The sequence below is a fragment of the Ruditapes philippinarum genome, unplaced genomic scaffold (assembly GCF_026571515.1).
Source record: "Ruditapes philippinarum isolate M1 unplaced genomic scaffold, ASM2657151v2 ctg308_1_1_1_1, whole genome shotgun sequence".
In the NCBI taxonomy this organism is placed as follows: Eukaryota; Metazoa; Mollusca; class Bivalvia; order Venerida; family Veneridae; genus Ruditapes; species Ruditapes philippinarum.
This window is the reverse complement of record NW_026855874.1, coordinates 275,724-296,617: the sequence shown is the minus strand read 5'-3', so window position 1 is coordinate 296,617 and position 20,894 is coordinate 275,724. Positions and strand designations below refer to the sequence as shown.

The 20,894-nt window shown below is 33.1% G+C and overlaps 1 protein-coding gene across 1 annotated transcript; it reads left to right on the top strand.

Moving 5' to 3' along the window:
• The first annotated feature begins 527 nt into the window (after nucleotides 1-527).
• Nucleotides 528-20,007, top strand: LOC132744696 (protein SERAC1-like). Its single transcript, XM_060733468.1, has 16 exons — nucleotides 528-656; nucleotides 6,099-6,332; nucleotides 6,676-6,703; nucleotides 9,602-9,735; nucleotides 11,421-11,471; nucleotides 11,908-12,036; nucleotides 12,816-12,934; nucleotides 13,498-13,620; nucleotides 14,421-14,534; nucleotides 15,604-15,766; nucleotides 16,372-16,537; nucleotides 17,349-17,505; nucleotides 17,918-18,018; nucleotides 18,403-18,500; nucleotides 19,072-19,254; nucleotides 19,742-20,007. Exons 2-16 carry the CDS (start codon nucleotides 6,143-6,145, stop codon nucleotides 19,990-19,992), a joined length of 2,007 nt encoding a protein of 668 aa, XP_060589451.1. The 5' UTR covers nucleotides 528-656; nucleotides 6,099-6,142; the 3' UTR covers nucleotides 19,993-20,007.
• The last annotated feature ends 887 nt before the right edge of the window (nucleotides 20,008-20,894 follow it).

Genomic DNA, 20,894 nt, shown 5'->3' with positions numbered 1-20,894 from the left:
TTGAAAATGTTGCAGGCTCGGTTTGATTGAGCCTGTTCATGGACGGTACTGGAAAGTACAAGTTACCGTCCACGCCCCTAGCACCGGCTTAAGCAGAATTCAACATTTAACACGAAAATGGTGAAATTTTGAATTTAGAAACATCCGCGGCGGTTATCATGGAACCTTCAATGTGACACAGTTCTGTAGTGCCATGAAAAGCGGCGTATGGTCCCCTAGTAAAATAATGCTTTTGTCCTTTAAACGAGAAAACAATGGGCGGAACTAAATAAAATGGAATTTTGAAAGGGGATCTGACTATTTTAGATAGTTTTATATTAATGAAATTTAAAGCAGCCATATAATATTTTAGACATGCATTGATAATAAATTATTCTAGTTAATGATTAAAAATGAATTTTGCAATGTTATAGCAGGAGTTTTTTTTAAATATTTCGCGCCATTATTAGGAGAAGCGTCGGAATTAAGGACATTTCGGACCACGCACTTTACAAAGGGAGATAACTAATTAATTTGGAGTTTGCAAATATGTTACCTCCCTTAGGTGTCAAGCGTCTAGGAAGAAAAAAACATTTGTTTACTTTCACTTTGTGTAATATTTTTCTGTCATGTTTTTGTGATAGATTATATGTTAATTTATACGAACGTCATATAAGGTTGGTATCTAGGGCTATGTATATTATCTAATGTTCAAAATAAACTTTTCTACAACAAAATTGCTCTACGTTTTGACCCAAAATACATTTCGTCCCCGAAACGATTCGACCCAATAAATAAAACCTATGATAGCGTTTAAAAAATACAATTATCTTAAGTTTGATGTAGTAAATAAGGAAAGAAATATAATCATATTTACAAGCACTGTCCGGTTTGCTTATTTGGAATGGTATTTATCTGTGAATTGGATGACCATGATTTGATTCCTTGACATCAGACGTTTCTGTTACTGGTTGGGGACCACACAAACTGGACAACCACCAAACCCGGACGGCCGCGAAAATGCTTAATTTACTAATTTCTTTGTTCAGCGGTTGTCAGTCACTTTTTTATCAACAATAAATGCATGTTTCTTCTAAAATTAAGTAAATAAATTTATTGCAACCTCCGTAAATGGTAATATTTTAATGTCTATTTCAAGAATGTTAACGTTGAGATTTGGGTGTCAAGAAAGCAATGCCTGACCTCATATACCAGCTATAATCATTTGCAGGCTAAACAATAGAATATCCAAAACTTCAGCATTTGTTGCTGAAATATTGTATATCATGTTAAAAATCAAAAATCAAAACACCCAAGCTTTTATCTGAATTAAATCATTTCATGTACATATCTGTCCGGACACATGGTACTGTAGTGTAGACAACTAAGGTTATTTTGATACCCTCCTTGTCGAGCCACAGATATACACTATACAATCAGAAATAAACAAAATTATGAGGCGTTTCTTTACACACGCAAACAACTGGGCCGACGATGAGCCTGGGGCGGTACCTATATAGGTCGGAGTCGTTTTTGCCTGGAAATGACGAAGACAGTATTTTAATTAACAACAAATTTATTATGTCCAAAGTATCGCATAAGAATGATACATGCATTATAACAAATGTTGTAAACATATAATAATTTTAACACAAAGTTTATTATGCATATCAATTAATACATAATGATAATGTCAAGTTACATGTATCTTATATCATGTTAACACAGATTGGTACTTATTTAAAATAATACAAGGCAAAATGGGAAATTAAGCTTTGCATATGAGAGGTACCATTTATATGAAAAGTACTTTAGATTATCACAAAAATAGATTTCTATAGTTACTTAAAAATTGATTGAAACATTTCTTTTAATATTTACTTGAACAATTTAACAAAGTGATTCTTTGTTTTTAATACTAAATAGCTTAGCCCTTAGCTTTCCTATTTTATTATTTATAAAGAAACTCACATTATTACTTTTAAAACAAGTAAATATTTTATGAAATAAAATTACTTATAACATTTCTGTTATATACAATTTTACAAAAATCAAAATAGAGTACAATTTCACAAAAAAGTAAGGATAAGATATATTTATGCCCCCATTTCGAAGAAAAGGGGGTATATTGCTTTGCACTTGTCGGTCCGTCGGTCCGTCGGTCTGTCGGTCCGTCGGTCCGTCGGTCCGTAGACCAAATGGTTTCCGAGTGATAACTAAAGAACCCTTAGGCCTAGGAACTTCAAACTTGGTATGGTGATTGGTCATGACAAGTAGATGACCCCTATTGATTTTGGGGTCAAGGGGTCAAAGGTCAAGGTCACATTGACCTTGTAAGCAAAAACGGTTTCCGATCAATAACTAAAGAACCTTAAGGCCTAGAAACTTCAAACTTGGTATGGTGATTTGTCATGATCAGTAGATGACCCCTATTGATTTTGGGGTCAAGGGGTCAAAGGTCAAGGTCACATTGACCTTGTAAGCAAAAACGGTTTCCGATCAATAAGTAAAGAACCTTAAGGCCTAGGAACTTCAAACTTAGTATGGTGATTGGTCATGATCAGTAGATGACCCCTATTGATTTTGGGGTCAAGGGGTCAAAGGTCAAGGTCACATTGACCTCTTGGGTAAAAACGGTTTCCGATCAATAACAAAAGAACCCTTAGGCCTTGGAACTTCAAACTTGGTATGGTGATTGGTTATGACCAGCAGATGACCCCTATTGATTTTGGGGTTAAGTGGTCAAAGGTCAAGGTCACATTGACCTTGTAGGTAAAAACGGTTTCCGATCAATAACGAAAGAACCCTTAGGCCTTAGGACTTCAAACTTGATATGATGATTGGTCATGATCAGTAGATGACCCCTATTGATTTTGGGGTTAAGGGGTCAAAGGTCAAGGTCACATTGACCTTGTAGGTAAAAACGGTTTCCGATCAATAACGAAAGAACCCTTAGGCCTAGGGACTTCAAACTTGATATGGTGATTGGTCATGATCAGTAGATGACCCCTATTGATTTTGGGGTCAAGGGGTCAAAGGTCAAGGTCACATTGACCTCTTGGGTAAAAACAGTTTCCGATCAATAACGAAAGAACCCTTAGGCCTAGGAACTTCAAACTTGGTATGGTGATTGGTCATGATCAGTAGATGACCCCTATTGATTTTGGGGTCAATGGGTCAAAGGTCAAGGTCACATTGACCTCTTAGGTAAAGCAGTTTCCGATCAATAACTAAAGAACCCTTAGGCCTAGGAACTTCAAACTTGGTATGGTGATTGGTCATGACCAGCAGATGACCCCTACTGATTTTGGGGTTAAGGGGTCAAAGGGCAAGGTCACATTGACCTTGTAGGTAAAAATGCTTTCCGATCAATAACTTAAGAACCCTTAGGCTTAGGAACTTCAAACTTGGTATGGTGATTGGTCATGACCAGCAGATGACCTATTGTTTTTAGGGTCAAGGTGTCAAAGGTCATGTAACATTGACCTTCTAGGTAAAAACGGTTTCCGATCAATTAACTAAAAACGCTTAGGCCTAGGAACTTCAAACTTTGTATGATGATTGGTGGTGACCAGCAGATGACCCCTATTGAGTTTTGGGTCAAGGGGTCAAAGGTCAAGGTCACATCGATCTTGTAAGTAAAAACGGTTTCTGATCAATAACTTAAGAACGCTTAGGCCTAGGAACTTCAAACTTGGTATGGTGATTTTTCATGACCAGCAGATTACCCCTTTTGATTTTGGGATCAAGGGGTCAAAGGTCAAGGTCACATTGACCTTGTAAGTAAAAACGGTTTCTGATCAATAACTAAAGAACGCTTTGGCCTAGGAACTTCAAACATGGCATAGTGATTGGTCATGATCAGCAGAGGACCCCTATTGATTTTGGGGTCAAAGGTCAAGGTCACAGTGACCTTGTATGTTAAAACGGTTTCGGATCAATAATAAAAGAACCCTTAGGCCTAGGAACTTCAGACTTGGCATGGTGATTAGTCATGACCAGCAAATGACCCCTATTGATTTTGGGGTCAAGGGGTCAAAGGTCAAGGTCACATTGACCTTGTAAGTAAAAACGGTTTCTGATCAATTAACTAAAAACGCTTAGGCCTAGGAACTTCAAACTTTGTATGATGATTGGTCTTGACCAGCAGATGACCCCTATTGAGTTTTGGGTCAAGGGGTCAAAGGTCAAGGTCATGACCAGTAGATACTTGATAACCCATATTAATTGTTTGATCACTGGGTCAGAAGTCATGCATAGTTACCTTATCACATGAATAATTGGCTGCTGATAGGGGGCATACATGTTTTACAAACATATCTTGTTCCTACATAAAAATGTCCTTACTTAATTTATCAAAAATAAAGTTTCATTATTGCTTCAAATAGTTTTAACATGTACTGAGAAAATTACATTATAACAATAAAAAAAATATATTATGTTGTACACACCTGGAAATGACGAAGACAGAATTTTAATTAACAACAAATTTATTACGTCCAAAGTGTCGCATAAGAATGATACTTTGGCTCCAAAATTTCCTTATTTTAAAACTTGTCTTCGTTTCTGGTACAACATACAATTGGTTCTTCCTGAACCTGGTTTGTGATGATTGGTCCAGAAATCAAGACTGTCACAAAGTTGAAGAGTGGGAGGTGCCATTTGGACTGAGAAATCTCTCAGCTTTTGTGTTTTTGTAGTAATTAATGTTAATGCTAAACAAGGTGATAACCTATCAGCTTATTAAAGCAGCATGCCTCCAGATTCACGCTAATTTTCAAGGAAAATTTAAAAAATGTATTTAAATGTAAAATATTGTGAAGTGAACAAAGAAAATAATTTACACATTGCAAACAGCTCTTGCAATCCACATAAATTACCAAAAAGAGGTCAAAATAAGCAAAATTAGCCCTTACTGCGTTAGTAACGCAGTAGAAATATGGTGATAAATACCGCAAAATCAGCCCTTAATCGCATATAACATGTAAATTATTACTTGAATCTTTAAACATTTTACTTTTCTTAAAATTTTAGCACATTTTTCTAAAATTTAATTTTCTTGAAATATTTCGGCTCATCTGGAGGCATGCAGCTTTAAAAGCCAACAAGTTAACACAATGACAAACATCCTTTACAGAACAAAAGGTGCTAATGGAAGCCATTTGCCAAAAATAACAATTGCAACTGTTTAGAATTCCAAATCTTATTTAAGAAAATTTATAATTAAATACCACCAAATAACAATTTTTGGAACAAAGTTCAAAATAGAAAAATAAAACTTAAATATTTGAAATCTATGTTTAAAGACAAAAATTTTGATATTAATTTTAACTATTTAAGTTAAAATTTAACAAAATGTATTTTTAAAACATTTTACCTATTTATATGATTATTAATTATGATGTATTGCATAATTTTATATAAGAAAAAAGGCACATCATAAAAGTTAGGAGAAGAACCTAGCTGAATTGTGTCAAATTTGTTGGTCTCTAGGTTAAAATTTATGAAATCTGTACGGAAAAATGTTCAAAAAGTGTCCGGTTCATGGTCCCGACCAGTAGTGTACGTAATACTAACGGAAACGTTTTATGTTATAGGACTATCCTTGACAGTGCTTATCACTTTAATAAATTCATTTTGATTGATCATAAAAGTCTTCCATTGGTCAGTCTCATTGTACCTCAGCACTGGCATGTAGTGAAGTTTATCAGTTCCTTGTAAAAGGAAACAAATCAGTTACAGCACCTCTTATTTTGTATCAATTAACATTATAATTAATTACCTTTGTCATGATCACGAGGTGTTAAAAACGTGACGCCGACTGTCATTTATTTTGGACATGTCGACTTGTCGAATTAATTAATTTAAATTAATATTTTGAAATGTTGTAATTTTGCAGTCAAAAGAATCTGTTGATTGTGAACAGTGGTATGTCAGTTGTGAAGCTGGCATTTGTAATTGTGAAGGATTCTTCTTGAAATTGTGAAGGGGCTTTTATAAGGCTCCTGTTATATACCTGTAGTGAAAAATATGCCCTCATAACTTTAAGGGGTTATATAGTGAAAAAAATCCCTGCTTAATAAGGGTTATCATTATACATATTTACTATGTATTTTCAGTCAGATGAGTCAGCTCCTTAAATGAAACTTTCAAACCAACTGGAATGACCGATCTTTTGAGCAAGGGACATAAATCAGCTGTTACCGGTATCAGAGTTTCAAGAGGAAAGATCTTGTATATTGGACCAAACTTCTTCAATCACAGAACAATTTGGCAGAAGGTGAACTTGAGATCAAAAAAGACAGCTGATACATTTAAAGCATACTTGAAATTTTCCAGGAGACAAAAAATAGGTATTTAAATTTTATTCTCTTAAGAAAGCAAAGAAGTGAACAATTTGATTACAAACAATATGTCTCTGGCAATTTCTTACAGTTTACTGGTGTTCATTTTACAAAGGCATTCGTCAGAAATATACTTACGCAGTTAAGAATTACATAATAGAAATAATTAAAACATTAGATTGTACATGTATGCTCATTATACAAAACAAGTAAAATATTTCAGATAATCATTTTTTTTTTTTTTTTTTGTTGTTGTTTTTTGTTGTTTTTTTATTTAAAGATTTTTACATGTATTATATATTTTAATATTTTATTATTATATAATTATTATTATATTATTTCTTATGATCAGGAATTTTCCTTGGAAGTCTTGTTGGAAGGTATGTATGATTGCATAATATTTTTTTTTATGACAGCAGCTACTGTTTTAGTTGAATAAATTGTTTCTGTTTGTAGAGTAGTAGACATAATCATTGCTAAAAACAGAACAGTAATTATCAGTTTAAAATCAATATTGAAAATCAAACAAAAAGAAATTGTGAGAGAATTAAGTCTTTCTGTCATATTAATTTGTTTTTATCTTATAATTATTGAGCTTATATTTACTTACTTTACAAAATGCACATCCTTACATAAGTAATTGTGTGCTATATTTTTAGAAAGTTTTATACAAATGGACTTAATCATAGTATTCATACAAAAGTACAAGTATGTAAACAAAATTTATTTACTTTCTATACAGTATGCTGTATACACAATTATGTCATCATAGATGTTCACTTTAATGAATGTATTGAAGAGATTGTGCTAAAGCAATAGCAGAAAGCCTGTATTGAAATTGAATGCTCTGCAACATTTGGTTTGGGCTATATAGTAAGGGGTGACTGTGTAACTTCCTTGAAATATTACTGAAAGTAATTGCGAATTTCCCAGAATTATGCAGACTTTTGTCATAACTGTTTTGATAAAATGTGTATATTACTGTTATCCAATTTATTCTGCACAGATATAAATTTTTAATTTAAGGTTTTACATAATCAAAAATATTTGTTGTTGTGTTTTCTGTTGCTTTTGTTAACCTGGTTTTCAACGAAAACCAGGTTATTGTAATGCCGAAGTCGGCGGGCGGGCGTCAACTTTTGTTTTCACTCAATAACTTTAGTTTGCTTTGGCCTATTGACACCAAACTTGGTGTGTAGGTAGCTTATATCAAGAGGCAGCTTGGGATTGCTACCTAGGTGTCTGTGATTAAAGTCAAGGTCACTGTTACTAAAAATAGAAATTCAGTTTCTGCTCAATAACTTGAGTTTGCTTTGACCTATTGACACCAAACTTGGTGTGTGGATAGCTTATATCAAGAGGCAGCACTGGAATGCTACCAAGGTGTCTGTGATCAAGGTCAAGGTCACTGTTACTAAAAATAGAAATTCAGTTACTGCTCAATAACTTAAGTTTGCTTTGGCCTATTGACACCAAACTTAGTGTATGGATAGCTTATATCAAGAGGAAGCTTGGGAATGCTACCAAGGTGTCTGTGATTAAGGTCAAGGTCACTGTTACTAAAAATAGAAATTCAGTTGCTGCTCTATAACTTGAATTTGCTTTGGCCTATTGACACCTAACTTGGTGTATGGATAGCTTATATCAAGAGGCAGCTTGGGATTGTTACCAAGGTGTCTGTTATCAAGGTCAAGGTCACTGTTTCTGCTCAGTAACTTGAGTTTGCTTTGGCCTATTGACACCAAACTTAGTGTATGGATAGCTTATATCAAGAGGAAGCTTGGGAATGCTACCAAGGTGTCTGTGATCAAGGTCAAGGTCACTGTTACTAAAAATAGAAATTCAGTTGCTGCTCTATAACTTGAATTTGCTTTGGCTTATTGACACCAAACTTAGTGTATGGATAGGTTATATCAATATGCAGCTTGGGAATGCTACCAAGGTGTCTGTGATCAAGGTCAAGGTCACTGTTACTAAAAATAGAAATTCAGTTTCCGCTCAATAACTTGAGTTTGCTTTGGCCTATTGACACCTAACTTGGTGTATGGATAGCTTATATGAAGAGGCAGCTTGGGATTGTTACCAAGGTGTCTGTTATCAAGGTCAAGTTCACTGTTTCTGCTCAGTAACTTGAGTTTGCTTTGGCCTATTGACACCAAACTTGGTGAATGGATAGGTTATATCAAGAGGCAGCTTGGGATTGCTATCCAGGTGTCTGTGATCAAGGTCAAGGTGACGGTTACTAAAAATAGAAATTCAGTTTCTGCTCAATAACTTGAGTTTGCTTTGGCCTATTGACACCTAACTTGGTGTATGGATAGCTTATATCAAGAGGCAGCTTGGGATTGTTACCAAGGTGTCTGTTATCAAGATCAAGGTCACTGTTTCTGCTCAGTAACTTGAGTTTGCTTTGGCCTATTGACACCAAACTTGGTGAATGGATAGGTTATATCAAGATGCAGCTTGGGATTGCTATCCAGGTGTCTGAGATCAAGGTCAAGGTCACTGTTACTAAAAATAGATAATCAGCTTCTGCTCAATAACTTGAGTTTGCTTTGGCCTAATGACACCAAACTTGATGAATTGGTAGCTTATATCAAGAGGCAGCTTGGGATTGCTACCCAGGTGTCTGTGATCAAGGTTAATGTACATGTATTTAGTTTTCATGTTATAACTTGAGTTTGCTTTGACCTTTTGACACCAAACTTGCTGAGTGGCAGCTTTGGATTGCCACTAAGATATCTGGGAGCAAGTTCAAGGTCATTTGCTTACAATAGAATTTTCAGCTTCTACTCAATAACTTCAGTGCTTTTTGACCTATTGATTGCTGTCACATCAAAACTTGGTTGTTGAAAACCTGGTTTTCATCGCATTGCGGCGCTTCTTGTTTTTTTTTAAAGTATGTGGATTAGCAATTATGAAATTTTAGTGTGTTTTTTTTTATGTGTTTTTAGTTTTTCAAATTTATATGGATCAATTGACATTAACAGTCGCATAGACATGGCTGTAGCCACTTTCCAGAAATTGTGATATCATTTAATTTGAGTACATACATTTCATGTAAGCAGGGTTTTCATTATTAGCAGATTGGCAATCCATATCATCAGTTAAAATGCTGTTCAAATCAGTTGTATATTCAGCCTGTAGATTAGAATATTCACCTTGTATCTTGATCAAATCTGTAGTTTTCTCTGGCACATCTGTTGCCTCAGATAAAAATGAAAACCCTGTGTGAGGGTTGACTCATATTCATGTGTTTGTGTTGTTGCAAATTTTAGTTCCTGTTTTGTGACATATCAAGTGTGGACATTAGGTGATAGGTTGAAAATAGTTGGCAATACACATGATATAGATAGAGACAGGGGGCCATTGTATTTTAAAGAGCCGCTGAAACTCACCTATGATGATGTTTGTAAGTTTATTTATACTCTCTACTTTTATATTTACATCTGGAGAATTGACTGCAAAACTGTAGTAACTTATATGAAGTAAAGAATGACTAACAACAGTTTTGCGGTAAACCCTCAAATTCTTGTGTTGGAGATTCAAACCTAAACTTTATTTGTCTTCTTGAAATTGCTTTTATTTAGTCCACTAAAAAATTCTTTTAATGTTAAGCTTCTAAACATTATAAGTGTCAATGATAAGCTGATTATGTTATCAATATAATTGGTATAAAAGTAGCTTGGATTTCATTTTAAATTTCAACACAGTGCAGACCAAGGTCAAACTGCAGAGATGTGCCACTTGATCATGGTCTGTTCTGGTTGCATGGATAGAAGCTGATGCAATTAGCAGACTAAAAATAAAAAGCAAAGCAGATTTTTCTTCTGTTTGTCGTAAAGCATTTATTTGTTGACTACTTTCCTATACATATTTAACTTCCATCTATAGAGCTACAGTCAACTATCGTTATCTCGACATCGCTTTTCTCGATATTTCGTTATTTCGATCAAATTCTGAAAGTCCCGTTTTTTCCCCTTCTTTATCTATATTGAATATATTTCTTTATCTCGATATTTTTATTTCGATTTTTTCAGTATCTCGATGTGATATTTCAGTCCCAATAGTTATTTTCACACTATAATCCTTTGTTTATCTCAACAATTAATTGTTCGTCTGCGCCCTCCCGCAGAGGTGTGAAAAACACAAAGCGGACGGTTATCGCTCAAAGCGCGTGTCATAATAATTGATGATGATATGTTTGTAACAAGTCAAGGTGTTTTGAAATAATTGTTGATCTAATTAGCGTGTTGATTGACTTATGTCGAAAATGAGTGAATTTTCCGTTGTGTATACATTTCAAGGAAACACCTAGCAGTCAGATGCGGAAAACAAACGGACATTACATCATTCTTTAAGAAAAGTTATTAATAATGTGTTTAATACTGTGTGCTTTCATTCGAATAAACTTTACTGCAAGTGATATCAGTTTGTAAACTTGTTATCGAATAATCGGTAAATTAAATAAACGTGCTAACTATTCATAAATTGTGTGCTTTTATAAATGTGCTATTACTCTCACAAAATGATTGCTATGAAATATGTTATATGTAATATGTGTTATTATGCAATGTTAAAGTACTAAATAAATAAATAAATTAGGTTAGAAAACAACGTTTCTGTTTTAGTGGTGTATAACTGAGTAAACCTCACTATGTGTTTATCACATAGCACCTAAATGCTGTATTTCGCTGGTAAACATCCGTTAAATTATGTAACAAATTGTTATTTTTTATTATAAGGATTGACACAAGATTATGAAACATCGTATTAATTTGACTTATAAGGTATGCGCATGTCTTCTGTAAAAATTAGTTTTTGACATGTTCAAACCCTCATACGTTTATCTCGACATTTCGTTATCTCGATATTTTTTTGACGGTCCCGAAGACTTCGAGATAACGAGAGTCTACTGTATATCTTTTGGTATAAACTGAGGTCAAAGTCACTAATGTTGATGTTAGAGTTTGTGGTTAGGGTTGGAATCTTTGCATACTCATTTTTTTACTCTATTTTTTGTACTTTCTGTTTGTTTTAAGAGAAATAGCACTATAAAACATACAATAGTGTAACAAAGATTCTTATCTCTTTCAGTTACAAAAGATATCAAGTCCAGGATAAATTATAAATTTGAAAAATTCAAAGGTGAGTAAATGTTGGATATCAGTTGTCGCTATGAGGCAAAATTTCTCTGTTACAATGGATTTCAGACATTGAGTCTAATGGTCTTTTGTTTCTCATCCCAGATTCAGAAATCATGTTGGATTAGCTGTTGGTCACTTGCGAAAAAAGTGGTAATTACCGGAAAATTTTTCTTGAAAGTCATTTGGGTGGATTTATGCTGACATGACCAGAAATTGAATTTGTTAAAAAATTGCATTAAAAATACTTTATTTTTGCTATTTGATGATATACATTCATTATTTCAGTATTTTTAAGTGTAAGCATTATGCATACATTTAAGCATATTTGTTACCTTGTGTAAAAGGTTTTGTTTGAAATTGTATTGTTATGTGCTGTCATGCTTACTATTTATGATTATGCATATGAAATATTTTTGTAATCAAATAACTGTTTGCAGGTTTGGTCATACCATTAGCTCAGTCGAAGACGAGAGATCCAGCAATACTATTAAAGCTAGCCGAGTCCAGGGATCCTTCGATACGTCGTAGAGGTCTTCTCGCCTTAACATCCGATAATGACTGGGAAGGTAGGGTTGTAGAAATGTTTGGATAGATAGAAATTTAAACATGGATTCGGTTCCTTTACTTTCGATTATATGACTTACCTTGGATTTAGCAGTTTGTGATTATAAGAACTAAATTTTTATTCTTTTATAGCATTGTTTGGCTTTCATTATACATGTTCTGTATAAAGATTTGTTTCATATTTCTAGAAACTCGTATTTTTCCCAAAATGATACTATCCTGATAAACCTAATTTTGTGACTGAAAATTTCCCAATTTGAAATTTTGAACAGGATGGGAAATACTTTTATTATAATTATGTTAAATTCCAATATTGAAATTAAAAAACAGTTTTTAGCTTGACTATTTGAAGAATAGGGAGAGCTATTGTACTCTCCCAGGTGTCAGCATCATACATTGGTTAAGTTTTTGTGTGCAAGATGGTATCTCCAGGACTAATGAAGGGAGTAGGTGATACTTCACACACTTATTTGTGAGCGCAATAGATGATCACTGTCCAAGACCCATAACTCTAATATGAATTTTGACAGAATTATAGCCCTTTATGAACTTTCATTGAAATTCAGCATTATCCAGGCTCTTGTTTTACTATTAAAGTCAAGCATGCTGTCCTTCTGACAGCTTTTTTTATAGATATTTCAATACTGAGGTAAGTTCATCTAAGTATGTTGGTGTTATTAATTTCTATAATTGCAAAAATGTTTCTTATTATATAATAATATTTATATATTAATATATATTTATATAATTATATGTATAACATGGTAATTAAATGTTTCAGATTATCAATACAGGATGGTACAACAGGCATGTTCTAACCAAACAATGGTTAGTTTAGCAAGAATACCTAAATCTGACTACAGATTGTTTAGACCAATGCCATGGCTTCCTCCACCAAAGGTAGTTCATGTATAAGTGAATATATTTAAGCGTATAGTACATGTTTCCAAATTTTTTTTCATAGGTAAAATTTTAGTACATAATCATATGTCCATTTTTGTTAACTTTATAGATATTTTGGATTTAGCCTATGAGCTGAAGGCCATCAAATCAAATTTTTTGTCAAAATCTAAAACTTACACCAGAGCAAGAATATATTCTCTTCTTAACAAAAATCTGAATCTTACAAAATTTTGCTTCACAACACTTCAGAATCCAAGATGGCGTCCAATATGGCTGCCAATTTTATACAAAATGGTTATATATCTTATTAAGGTAGTTTTTATCCCGTTTGAGATAAAAGGTGTACAAACATTTATGAAATGATCAGATTTTAAATAACAATGAAATGCATAGTTTTTCAAGATTTTGTCTTAAAATTTCAATTATGGAAGCTATGTATTTTCAATAAAGTGTTTCCTAGAACTTATTCATTAACTTTATAATTTCATTAAAATGTAAGAAAATCTCATGCTTTGGTATAGAATAAATAGTGAAGAATGATTTTTGTTTTTATGTGGCAGGAGACTGTAGAGCGTTCATTAAGAAATTTACTGGCATCTCTTCAGAAGGATGTTGTTGATAACGGCATTAAACAATATACCGACAAGATTCTCTTGGAAGGAAAACCCAAAAATATTGTAGAGGTATTCTTAACCATATCTTGTTAACTGAAGGTTAACCTACCCATAGGGCCTCACTTAAATTTTGTTAACCTAGTTTAACCTTTTTTTATTATATGTCATAATAAAAAAGTTATATTGAATATTCAATTAGGGCTGTCATTGAAAATCGGGAAATTGAAATATCATCGATGTTAAACAGTCGCTACAATATCAATTCATAAATTTATAATATCAATACAGTTAATGTCTTGTGAAAATATCACTCTACTTTGTGTTAAGGAAAAAAAGTCACTTTTCTCCCTTTTTCTTGCCTCGTTTGAACACTTAATTTAATTTTTAAAGGTCTGTAAGAGATAACAAGTAAACATACTTTCTTTTCATAGTCTGTGCTTGTTGTATAAAATATGTTTGGGTACATCATGATAACTGTTTATTACACATATTCAAATGTACAAGCTATTGAATTCTATATATTTTCAATATTCACTTTCCGATATATCAGTACAAAATTTTCCATCAATGACAGCCCTATATTCATGTCCATTTAAGTATTATGTTTACTATAGTCACAAAATGTTTTTGTACATTATACTAAAAATTTATTTATAAAGTTACAGAAATTTTATGTCCATGTAAATGATACATACAATGAAAAGAATTTATTATATATTAACAAATGTCTGTGATGCGGCCTATTTTCATAATACATGCATATTCATGGTTTAACATCAGTGTCTGTCCTGCATTGTTAGAGTTATTGTCCTTGACTCATAAGTATATGCAAAATAACACTAATATATACCATGTATACATGTTTGCAGACTGGACAGTGGAATTTTGGTGGGACACCACTACAATTTGTGAAATTTCTCAGTGATGAAACAGATGGTCTGTTTGAAACCTACTGTTTGGAAGCTCTGGCCTATCACACCTTTGTAAGTATTTTGTCATATACTATTTTGTAAGTTTGAATGCTTGTATAGTTAGTGCCTCAATGTGAAACTTCTCAAAATTACCTAATAAATTACTATTTGATATTTTGGGAGTGGCATGTTGTTTTCTTGAAGAAGATCAGTCCGTGTTTACAGAAGATTAGTCCATGTTAGAGGTGTTTGTAACCGGGTGGTTGAGTTCATTTACTTCAAACCACTTGCTCCTCTGACTGTAGTTGGTTTAGACCCCATCATGGACTTTGGACTATTTCATGTGATAAAGCCATCTAGCTAGCTTACAGGATGCTTTTGGTTCTACTCAGGTGCTCATTCCTGCCTGAAATAAGGCACTGAAAGCTTGAAAGTCACCATATGACCTCCACTTGCACAATTTTTAGCCCTACTATTTCCAGAATAATCGAGCTAATGCAGTCACCCATTTGTCAGCGTCCCTGTGGTTAAGTTTTTACATGTAAGCTGGTATCGCCATAACTACGAAAGGGAATGGATTGAAACTTCACACACTTGTTCTCTTTGAATTTTTAACATGATTGGCACAAGTCCCATAACTCTGATTTGCTTTTTTGCATTATTATGCCCTTTTTTGGGCTTAGAAATTCTAGGTAAAATTTTGGCTTGTAAGCTGGTATCTCGATAACTACTGAAGGGTTTGTGCCTTTTTTGCAACAATTTTATGCATTCATAATAATAAAGCAGTGATTAACTCAATACAACATCTTAATAACAAGCCTTTGTACCTTTTCGGACAATTTTATGTATTCATATAGGCAAGCATTATTATTCCCAATGAAACACCCTTGTGACAACTTTCGAATAGTCGAGCGTTTCTGTCCTCCGACATTTCTTGTTAGTTAAGACTGTTGATTTTGAATCAGTTGCCCTTCAGTGCAGTGATATTTAATGTTGACAAGTTACTTTCAGACTAGATTGTGGAAGATGATGTTTTGAACCAAATGTCTGACCAGTGTTATTTAGGAGGTAATTTTAATAAGACTGCACATGTAATTGACTATGTACTTGTTATTGACTTATGTTATTTACAATTTTAAAGGTACCAAACCAGTGTGTAAAATTGGTAGAACTTGGTGGGTTACAAATTTTACAGAGAGTTTACTTGACGTTTCATAAGAATGTAGCTATACGGAGATATATAGCTAGGATTCTGGCTAACATATCTCTGAATGACAACCTTCACAGATCTGTAACAGAAGGAGGTAGGTTAGCATAAGAAATTATTTAAAAAGATAGGTAACCCTGAAAAAAAAGTGAAGTAATTTCTGTGCTGATTAAGATTTTTTAGTTAATGTCAATTTTTCAGAAATTATCAAAGATATTTAATTAAATTTTGAAATACATGTCCATTATCCCCTTCCAATAATGTTTTAAATATTTTATGTCTAGGTCATTTCTCAAAAACCTACGTAGGTATTCTCTTCATTCTTGAAATACTTTGTTGTTCACCATCAAAATGTGAAATAAAGTTATTTCAAAACTCATTGTGGCAGTTATGCCCATTCTTTACTATTAATCACCTAAGCTTTGTATTTAAAGGTTTAATTTTCAAGAACTGTTGAAGATAATAACATCAAAATTAAAATAAAAGTCTTGTTTATTATTACCAAAATGGGATTTAACTTTAAATTTTAAAAGGGAAGTAAATGGAGAATCATTTGAGAAAGTTCTGTCCCTTTTTTGACAAAGAATATTTCAGTTCAGTTTTTATCCTTGATAAAATTATGTACATTGCAATATAAAATGCACTGTCTTTATGGACAGCTCCTGGAAATTATAATCTGGTATAAATCATTGTTATTTGCAGGCTGGGTTGCTGTTTTACACAGATGGTTGGAAAGTTCGGATACAGCTCTATTTTTCCTCACAGCCCGAGCTCTAGCTAACCTAGATAGAGACTGGCAATCAGAGGAAAATATTAAAGCATTCTATGAGGATGGTGTGTACCTGACATACCCTGTACATAAAATACTGTATGTATTTATTATCCCTTACCTAGCTAAATATCTTAAATAGACTTGTCCATCTTTTAATCCTGACAAAACCATTCATCATTTTAGGGGAAATTTAAAAAAAAATGTACTGAAAGCTATCCAGCTAGTGTACAGAATGTCAGTGGTTCTACTCAGATGCCAGTATGGTCTGAAATCATGTACAGAGGGTCACCTTACGTCTTCCTCCACCAGTTAAAGCCGGAAAGTCACCATATGATTTATACAGTGTTGGTGCGACGTAAATCCCAATAAAAAAAGAGAAGAAGAGTAACAAAAGTGCAAACCATGATTGTGCAAGGTGATTATGGTCTGCACTGGTCGGTTAGGGCAAAAATTACCCCCCAAAAAAATGGCAGAATATGCAAAAATAACCCTACCCTAACTGCTCTAGTCACATCAGAGAAATATTGAGGAAATCAGCCTTTTATTGCATATAACATGTAAATTATTTCTTAAATTGTGAATGTTTTTACTTTGCTTAAAAACCTTGGTACATTTTTCTCAAGGCTGATTTTCCTGAAACATTTTGGTTCATCTGGATGTGTGCAGGTTTAACTATTTAAGCAAATGTTAGTGATATAGTATAAGGTTGTCTGTAAAGAAAGATTTATTTTTTACTATAATCTTATTTTGTTTTGGTTATATGATAATTAGAATATAATATTCACATAGGTTCATTATCAAAATGTATTGAACTTGCTATAGGGGACTGACATAATATAATTTTATTCAACTCTCAGTAACTTGATTCTGGAACCCACACTCATTCACTGTCTTCATTTTATTGTAGAGATAGAAAAAATAGGGTGAAGGTTGATATAGTGTTTGTACATGGTCTGTTGGGTGGACCATTTAAAACATGGAGACAAGAGGATCGTCGACTTACCGAGAAAGATTTTGTTGTTACAGATTCAGTCAGGCAGAATCATACATTCTTCTGGCCGAAGGTTAGTTTGTTATTAGTTTATTAATTCTCTTCTTGTAGTATTTTATACTTGCTGATTAAATCAATGATTCATATGGTATGATAATAGTGAGATTGCATTAAGTTGTCATGGTTGAAAATTAGTTAAACTTTATATCTCTTCATTCATTATTTGTATATTTACTATTACAACAAGGAAGTGATTTCAGTGTGATAAGTGTAAGCTGCATAGTTGGCATTGTATGAAACAAATTTAATTATAAGATTTTTTTAAGTTTCCAATCATGAATAAATACTTAATGGATATAAGTACACTTCCTTATGCAAGATGTGTTGGAGTTAAAGCTGATTTCATAATAATACTTCAACATAATGTTCAATTGATGTCAAATATAAAGAATGTTGAAGTTTTAATTTTTGCTTCTATAAATCAGGATTGGTTAGCTAGAGATGTACATAACCTTCGAATATTGAATGTTGGATATCAAACAGAATTGACTACATGGGATACCAGACATCCACTGGAAGCTGAAAAGTAGGTCACATAAATTAAAGCAGAATTTTGCAGCATACCTATATAATCATTACCTGTGTTAACCTTTGCCAGTCTGTTTGTCCATGCATTATGACCGAGATCTATGCTGTTGGTATCTTATTCAATGATTTATTTTGCAAGAAGCTTGTTTATTTATGATGATGAACTCACCGAAACTTCATATTCATTATACAGAATGAGGGATGAAATTATTAGGATGTTTTAAGTTAAACACCCATTAAGCTCTAAAATTGTATCTTTTATTTCTCAAAAACATTTAATTTATGATCTCCTGTTATAGTTTGCATAAAGTTCATCATTGGCAAAAATAACAAAGCCATCTTTTCGGGATTTTTTTGTTATAAAAGATGTTTTTTGTTTCAGGAGGACATTATCTGGTCGAGGGATGGAACTTCTAGAAAAGCTAGAGAGAGCTGGTGTTGGCAAAAGACCTGTGATATGGATGGGGCATTCTATGGGTGGTAAGGTTGTTTTAAAAGGTCCTGAAAAAATTCAGATAAAAATATACAGAGTAGATTACATTTTCATCCAGATTTGAAATTGACTTCATTTTGGTGGAAATCTTGTATGTCACCTCTGTATGTTTGCAGCTACACTTACCTTGTAGATGATTTTAATATTTTGATTTGCATTTTTCAGTTTGAACATTTGGAGAATATGGAGAGTAAAATTTTAATGTACTCACCCAGGCATCAGCATGGGGGAGGCATCACACTTTAGTTAAGTTTTAGTGTGCAAAATTTTATCTCAGAAACTACTGAAGGGAATTGGTTGAAACTTCATACACTTGATATTATAATAGGAGATCTCTATCCAAGGCCCATAACTCTAACATGAATTTTGATAGAATTATGGCCCTTTTTGAAGTTAGAAAAATTTTCATTATCAAGGCTGTTTTTTTTACCTAAGATTTTCATTATCAAGGCTGTTTTTTTTTACCAAAGATTTATTAAAAAAATTGTATTTCAAATAGGTGCATATTATACTTTCATTATTCACATGAAAGTTATATTAATGCTTCATTTTTTTCAGGATTGTTAATAAAAGAGATGTTAAATATAGCTAGCATGGATAAAAGGTTCTCTAAAGTGTTTGACAACACAATTGGTGTGGTATTCTATAGTGTACCACATAAAGGATCAGCCCTGGCAAAAATCAGCACTCTTGCTAAATACATGTTGTTTCCTTCTATAGAAGTTCAAGAATTAAATCAAGGTAAATATTTATGGATATATGCTGCCAGATTAGTAAACATTTTAAAATATATATATATATATATATATTTTTTTTTTTAAGAAAAATCTGTAAACAATTTTAGGAATTTATAAATATTTACATCTTATTATTCCAAATCACATTCTGAGTAAATACATTACCTAAGCGTATTGAAAGTTTTATTTTGTTATTAACTTGATCATGTGGGGCATCCACAGCCAAGTGGTTATGATCTTTGATTTTAAACCACTTATCAATCAACATTGTTGATTCGAATTTTTCCAGAGATTTTGGTGGTTCTTTTTTGTGGGGAGGCTTCTGCTTCCTGAAGTAATGCATGGATGAGCAACTGAGGTCTTCCTCCACTAGAAAATCTAGAAAGTTGCCATATGACTTAGAAATTTTTTTTTTATAAATCTGAAGAATTTTACCAACATAAGATTTCATTTGTAATCATTAGTCTTTTTGTTCAAAACCAACATTTCAGACAATGAAAAATTAAAAGATCTGCACAAGAGTTTCTTACGTCTATATGAACAGTATAATATGCCGGTTCTGAGTTTTGGGGAGACAGATAAAACCAGTATTGGATTAAACATGAAAGTACACCTTGTACCACCAGAATATTCAGGTAGTATCCAAATTTTATATTTAATTTCCTCTAAAAGGAATTCCACTGAGGTCCAAAAACAGAAACTGAAAATTTTAATTATTTACATAGATCAGCTATGGTACTAAAATAGAAAAATAGGCAAGTATACTCAGAAATAAACAAGAGCTGTCACGCAGGTGACAAATGCCCCCAAAAAGGTTTCTTAAGCCTGCAGATATTATTTAAAGAGAAGAGAATGAAAGTGACTAATTGCTTTATGTTGTTTTTGTAAAATGAAGTGCTATTTATAGCAAACTTAAAACCTTTGGACAAGGGTCTTGGATGCGACACAACATCTTGATGTGGTAGACATTTATGCAAAGTTATTTAAAATCCTTCAATGCATGACAATGTTACAGATTGGAAACTAATGTGTACCTTCAAACTCTTCTTATGAGCATAAGTACCATCAAACTATTAGAGAGACCTTGACCTTGGAGGTAGGAACATGTCATCTTGATGTGAAAGACATTTGTGCCAAGTTATTTTAAAATCCTTCGATGCATGTCAAAGTTATAGTCAGGACACAAATATGTGTACCTATAATCTCTTATTGTGATAGAGTGAACCTTCAAAATATAAGTGTGACCTTGACCTTTGAAAAGGGACAAGGGTCTTGGATGCAACACAACATCTTGATGTGGTAGATATTTATGCCAAGTTATTTAAAATTCGTCAATGCAGGACAATGTTACAGTCTGGACATGATTGTTGTGTAAGTGGTCCCCAGACGAACATGAGCCTTAGCCATGACATATCGTCTTGATGTGGTAGACATTTGTGCCAAGTTATTTTAAAATCCTGCCATGCATGATAATGTTACAGTCCGGACATGAATGTGTATCTTTAAACTCTTCTTGAGAGAAGGAGTACCTTCAAACTATAAGTGTGACCTTGACCATGAAGGTAGGGACAGGGGTCTTAAATGCGACATGTTGTCTTAATGTTGTTGACATTTATGCTTAGTTATATTAAAATTCTTCAATGT